The sequence below is a fragment of the Mobula hypostoma genome, chromosome 1 (assembly GCF_963921235.1).
Source record: "Mobula hypostoma chromosome 1, sMobHyp1.1, whole genome shotgun sequence".
NCBI classification, from domain to species: domain Eukaryota; kingdom Metazoa; phylum Chordata; class Chondrichthyes; order Myliobatiformes; family Myliobatidae; genus Mobula; species Mobula hypostoma.
The window spans coordinates 49,797,717-49,804,395 of NC_086097.1; the positions used below are offsets into that span (position 1 = coordinate 49,797,717).

A 6,679-nucleotide genomic window follows, 5' to 3' on the forward strand; every position below is an offset into this window, starting at 1 on the left:
TCCAGAGAACAAGTACCCAGCTATCTAGGCTCTTCCTACAACTCAAGCAATTCCGTGTTGGCAGCATCCTTATGATTTTTTTTGCACTCTTTATCTTAATCACATCCTTCCTATAGGATGGTGACCAAATGTGCGCACGGTATTTCACCTGGAACCTCACCAACATCTCGGTGACGCCAAAACTCTTGCACTCAAATCACGTGCGATTGCGCACAGAACAAGTTAGTACATTTTAAATTTTGGGTCGACTTCATTACCAAAGTTTTTTTTTGGGGGGGGAAGGGTGAGGGGAAGATGAGATCCATGTCATCATCCATTTTCTATTTTGCACCCTTTGCCTCTCTTCCAAAATCTAAAATATGCAACAACTTTATGAAGTGAAAGTTTTTCCAAGTAGGATGAGGATATTGCTCGGAGAATTCGGACAACTTTGTTTTAAACTTTTCTTTGAATCTTTACGTGGGTATCTAACTAACATTGTGCAAGCCCCTTTTGATCTAGTAATGGGGACACCGCAATACGTATGTTTTTAAAATAATTCCTAAAGAAAGCTTAAATGCAGAAATCACATCTCGATCTTCTGTGAATAACGTATTAATGCGAATAAAACAGGGATAAAATTTAACTTGCATCGCTTGCCAGCGGGACTCCGCAGTGCAGGTGCACTAGCAAGGGACAGACACTGGTACAGTACCAGGGTCTGCTTAGTCGGGCAGCAATGCAGCAGCTAAGCACGCCGGCTACCGCCGCCGCCGACTGACCTCGGCGCTGCCAGATATAGGTAAGTATCGCGAGAGCGGGGACGCTGAGACGAATCCCTCACTCAACAACAGTTGGCTGCGCGGCCACCAAACATCTGGGCCTCAGATGAAGGGACTACACAGTGGCTGCGCAGACACGGTGCCTACGAACGGCGGCGCCGGACCGGGCTCTCGCACCAGTCGCCGTGTCCAGGTGAGAGGCAGCACCTGGCGGGGAGTGCGCCGGCCGCACGCAGCAGCGAGCCCGGGGCCAGGCAGGCAGGCAGCCCCGGCTGTCTCTGCATCGCCTCGCCTCTGCTCGGCCGCTTCGCTTCAGGGTGTCCCACCTCCCCACCCCCCTCTAAGTTTTGTTGTGGCTCCGGCTGGGCGGCTCGGAGTTATGTTGCGCTTTGCTGCGTGTGCGTGGGGTTATTTTTCTCTCTCCTTACTTCCTCCTTTCTCTGGAACCTTATTGTCCCCCACCCCCTCCAAGTCCGGAGTAATGAGGTACAGCTTACTTTTCCTACCAATATTATAGTTCTGGAACGTCATCCTTTTAATTTCTTTTTCACTTAAGAAAGTTGTTTTACACTTTAGATGTTAGAGAAGAAAGGAGGTAAAGGGTGTAAAATAGAAAATGTTCTCTCGCCCCACAGATAGATGGTAACATGGATCTCCTCTTGCTCTCTCCCCCCCCCCCCACAGCACTTTTTAAAAAAAAAGCTTTGGCTGCGAACTCGATTTAAAGGAACATATGGCATTAAAAGGAGCACAGCTGGAGGTAGCATTTACATTGCCCGTGATGTCAGAGCAGCTGACTCTCCCTCCAGCTTGTTCCTGTAGTTAGTGAATGTTAGCGCTCTCTCTCTTTCGCTTGCCTTTTCTGCTTTGGGGCACCTTCTTCAGGCTCCATTTCGGATTTCCAACCTGTTTCCATCGTGGGTGTCCGAAGGAGAGGGGGGAAAAAAAAGAACAAAACCAGTTTCTTTCAGAACATTGAGAGCTATTGAGTGAGGTGGGAGTCAAAGGGGGCGTGAGAATTTGCTTTTATTCGCGTTGTTGGGGACAAGGTATAAAGTAAACAGTTGCTGTTTGTGATTCGGGCGATCATTGATGTAACAGTTGTTTTGCCATTCTTTTAAGTCTCGAAGTTTGGTTTGTTGGGGAAGTCAGTTGCTTCAAATGGTGGTTGCTTCATTTACCTAATAGATAACATTTTTTTTCTGTCAGCTGTCGTGTTTCAGTTGCCATCTGCACGAACTCTGGGTGTTACAAATTCGTACATTTGTTAAGTTTGTTGGTTTACTATTCTAGACTGTTGGGCTGGAATGCATCTTAAACTATTGATGGCGCAGTTTTAATTACGTTGAGGGTGGAATTTATTCGGTTTTAATTTCTGTTCGGTTTTCGTGTTTTAGGAGGTTATGAAGGAAGAATGGAGTTTCCAGACCATAGCCGGCAGTTACTGCAGTGTCTGAGTCAGCAGCGTAACCAGGATTTTCTCTGTGATTGTACTGTTCTAGTTGGAGACGTTCAGTTTAGAGCCCATCGTGCAGTGCTTGCTTCATGCAGCATGTACTTTCATCTATTCTACAGGGACCAGCTGGACAAAAGAGACATTGTGCATTTAAACAGTGACATTGTCACAGCTCCTGCCTTTGGTCTGCTTCTCGAATTTATGTATGAAGGAAAACTTCAGTTTAATAGCCTGCCAGTTGAAGATGTGTTAGCTGCAGCCAGCTACCTTCATATGTACAACATTGTGAAAGTTTGTAAGGGGAAATTGAAAGATAAAGAATTTTATGTAGGTGAAAAAATGAATGGTAATGCACTTGGACTGGTGAAAGAAGAGAATTCTTCAGAAAATGATGAACTGATACCACATAATTTTGATGCACAAAGCAAGCAAAATTGTACTACTGTGGATTATAAAAATCCCATGGGCAGTAAAAAGATTAATGGACACTCTAGGAGATTGTCTGATCTTGTAGGTATCACTTCTGTATCTACAGATCTTGAGTTATGCAATGCAACACCTGAAAAAACAAAGTCCACTGTTAATAGTTCCACAGGACATGTGCCTCAAAGAACTGCTGACCATATCAAGGCCTCTGCTGATGTGGACTGTGCTCTAGATCTGTCTTTCAAGCCTGTGTCTGGAAGAGATTTATTTTACTCCCCCTGTGTTTCTGGACAGCTGGCCTCCGACAGGCAGCAGCAGGGCACTATGCCACTTGCTAGAGATGAGCAAGAGTTGCTGTCAGACCAGGAGGACAGTGAAGAAGTGGATCTGGCAAGTCAGAATGGGAATTCTGCCAATGGTGTGATCACAGGATTTGGACCTGTATTCCTAGGGAATGATATGGCACATAATAACGGAATAGAACAAGGGAGTGAGGATGAAATGCCATCATCTGATATTTCAAACACAAGGATGGTGATGTCAACAGGACACATTTTTATTTGTCCCCTCTGCAGCAAAGGCTTCCCAAGTCCACATGTTCTTCAGCTTCATTTGAGTGCTCACTTCAGGGAAAAAGATGGTCCTCGGGCCAAAATGCCTACTGATGGTTCCATGCCTACTTGCTCGCAATGTGGGAAAACCTTTTCCTGCATGTACACACTGAAGAGGCATGAACGAACTCACTCGGGTGAGAAGCCTTACACCTGTGGTCAGTGTGGAAAGAGCTTCCAGTACTCTCATAATCTTAGCCGTCATGCAGTTGTGCACACCAGAGAAAAGCCACATGCTTGCAAGTGGTGTGAAAGACGATTTACACAGTCAGGTGACCTGTACAGGCACATGCGCAAGTTCCACTGTGGTCTTGTCAAGAGCATTGCAATCAGATAATGCTACAAAGGCTAGCAGTAAATCTTGATATCCTATTTAAAACTGATGTGCATCTCTGGAAAACTTGCATGGTTTCAGTTAAATTACAAAACAACAGTTCCACTGCATGGCTTTCCTGCATTAAGTGTGAAAGAACATTGCTTTCAATATTCTATAGGTAAACATTAAAGCTGCAGTACTTAATAGGAAACATTTTTTCAATATTCTGTTAGTTTTGTTTAATGTTGAATTATCATGTTAAAATGATGTCATATTTTCCCAAAAATGAAAATTTCAGGAGCTTTGGTCACTAAAGTTGTATTAGTTTTCATCTTCCCCTTAGATCTTAATGCGTATAAATATACACCATTCTGGGATAAGTATGTATTAAGGGTAGAGTTTGTCTTTTTCTATCATTAATATGGTAACCATATTTAAAAATCAAGAATTCAATCCACTTTTGAGCAATACTTTGTTTTACAGACTATTGTCAAGTAAATACCCTTGCATAATAAAGCGATACTGGCAATTGTTGAATGGCTAAGCATGATCTGTTAATACCTAAGCAAATTTTTTCAGAACTTTTCCTGAAATATTTTATGGTACAATTACACTGGCATTATGATATTTCACTTGGCAACATCACCAAATACCATTCCAAATGAGGTAAATTAATTGTGATGTTTTGCTATACAGTACTGCAGTTTTTAATCTGTGAATTTTGGACACTGGTCTTACAACCTGGACAAATTCAATTATAAAGTGTTGCATTTTGTTGTTTGCTGTGATTGGAATATAGCACTAAGAACAACTACTAAATGTTATTGCATTCTCCTGATGAAACTTGATACTGTATTTATAGCATTTTGATGGTTTGGTATGCAGTGGTTATTTTGTTTAATGTTCTATTTAGAAAAGTAAATTATAAAATATTTTTGGAACTTTAGTTTTCTTCAAATGTAGTGGTCTTTCTAAATTATCAATGCAGCATATGGGCAATGTTATGAAAATTGAGTTCTGTGCCTGATTAAAAGATTCATATAATAGCAATTACTACTGATTTTTTAAAAAATCGTCTTTGTTTAACCACATAAATCTTGTTTTTGTGAAATCTGGTATCACTATTATTTTTAAAAATAAGTTTCCTGATCATTATTGGGGATTACTGAACCATACCAGAACAGCTACAAAATTGTTTTGAAAAGGTAAAATGTGAATTCAGTTTTTTTAATTTGAAGAACAAAAAGTATATAATGTATATTTTAAAATTGTATTGCACACTTGAAAATGTTTTGCACTCTGTTTTATTTGATTTTAAATTCAATTTACCATTACTGCTTAAGAGAAAAGATTTTTTTAAAAACTGGATACTTAACCTAAAATATCAACAGGTCAAACAGGTAAAATACATCATAGTTTTGTATAATCAAAATTTATTTATAGTTTTTTTTGTGATCTTTTCAGAGTTGTGTGTATTATTTGTATCCTTGAAATTTATTAATGGAGAGTTTTTTTTTAGTAATAATGTAGCAGAGGCATTGGAGACATTTTTTACAGAACTTATATTGCATTTTTAATAGGAATTACATCCTTGTTTCTTTAAATTTTAACATTTTAGTGTGGACTTTGGTGGACAATCGGAAAATGAAGGGTTTTTATATTATTGATTAAACCTGTTAGCGCTTATTCAGCAAGATGTCGACAATTGTTTTTATTTTGCCACTGTTTCAGTGTGTTGTAAGACTGTGACAATCGTGACTAGACTTATTTTTGTGTGTTTTTAGTTTTAACACTTTAAAAAAAACTTTGTATATTAAGATTTCTAATTTTGTGTGCTTACATTTTTGTTCAATGCAAAGTCTAAATGCCTGTATATTTTGTGAAGACGTGCCTTCATATATTACCTCATTCAATGGATTGAATAATCAGTGCACGGTTGCATTCTGTTTAGAAAATTGAACAACTTATTAAAGAACTGACATTTACTTGTGTGTTTTTTTAACTTTAAATTATGAATATAAGATGACCATAATTAATTTGAATGTTACAAATTTGAGAACCACCATAGTGCATTTATGGCCTTTTTTTAAATTTTAATCTATCAGTGCTTTGCTGGAAGAGTGGTTCTGATAAATTCCTTTTTGAGAGTCAATTTCTAAAATGTCTTTCTATGGTGCCTATTTCATCACAAATGTCCTTTTCATTGTTCTCCATGTAATATTTCAGCAACACTTAATGTAGCATTCTAGTAGTATGTTCAGTGGCAATGCATCTGTTTATACAATGCCCAGTTAATAGATTGCTGAGTCTGCATTCATTTTAAAAGCTCCCTTAATCATTCATTTACTTTCACAGTGAATAATACTAGTTGACTGTCAAGTCTTTGTTACAAAAAAAATTACAAGATTCCCTTTATCATGTCTTGTAAGGGGTTTGATTCTGTATATAACAAGGGGGTCCTTCCAACAGAAGATCTATAAAAGGTTGCACTAACAATGTTTCCAGAATATAATGAAATATTTACATCAGGTTGTAATATATTGGTTGATATCAGCACATGGATCTGCTTTCTTGTCTCTGCCAGGAAGGTTTAATGACTTTTTAGTAGACAAAATAATTTTGTATGTCTAGTAAATGCTATAACCTTTCTTCAGAAAGTACTCTAGTAATTAGAAATTATTGTACTGTAATGATCACTACTGTACTACTAGATGAGGGATGCAGACATTTTTATAAAACACTTAATTTGTTTTGAAGTCAGAGTAAAATTTTGAATGATTAACCTAATTTCTGACCTAATGCCATCTCTAGCAAAATAAAAGTGACTTTGAAAAGTTATGAGTTGTGGACTAATGTACAACATGAACTTTAATAAAGATAAGAGATGTTCACTTTTGGAAGAAAAAGGCCAATTTGTAAAGCTACACTGGTCCATAAAATGTAATCTAAAACTAAAATACTGTTGATATTTTAATAGTTTAGCAAATACAAGAAGGAACTATTGATTATGTCAATAGGACATTAAGTAATTGATTATGAAAATGAAAAGCTTTTTTGGAAGTGGTCATTATTCTAAAGCAGGCAAATGTTGCTAATATTTGCACAAAAA

The 6,679-nt window shown here is 38.1% G+C and overlaps 1 protein-coding gene across 4 annotated transcripts; it reads left to right on the forward strand.

Moving 5' to 3' along the window:
• The first annotated feature begins 726 nt into the window (after positions 1-726).
• zbtb42 (zinc finger and BTB domain containing 42) lies at positions 727-6,208 on the forward strand. 4 transcript variants are annotated; one of them, XM_063065003.1, is made up of 2 exons: positions 727-954; positions 2,159-6,206. In XM_063065003.1, exon 2 carries the CDS (start codon positions 2,176-2,178, stop codon positions 3,589-3,591), a length of 1,416 nt encoding a protein of 471 aa, XP_062921073.1. In that variant the 5' UTR covers positions 727-954; positions 2,159-2,175; the 3' UTR covers positions 3,592-6,206. The 4 variants fall into 4 exon arrangements, with proteins under 4 accessions (XP_062921073.1, XP_062921261.1, XP_062921142.1 ...); XM_063065191.1 differs by lacking the exon at positions 727-954 and adding an exon at positions 977-1,247 and having other exon boundaries at positions 2,159-6,208; XM_063065072.1 differs by lacking the exon at positions 727-954 and adding an exon at positions 1,293-1,755 and having other exon boundaries at positions 2,159-6,208.
• The last annotated feature ends 471 nt before the right edge of the window (positions 6,209-6,679 follow it).

Excerpts from the sequence above, each read along its gene's own strand:
- zbtb42 (XM_063065003.1), top strand. The coding sequence starts at position 2,176 with ATGGAGTTTCCAGACCATAGCCGGCAGTTACTGCAGTGTCTGAGTCAG.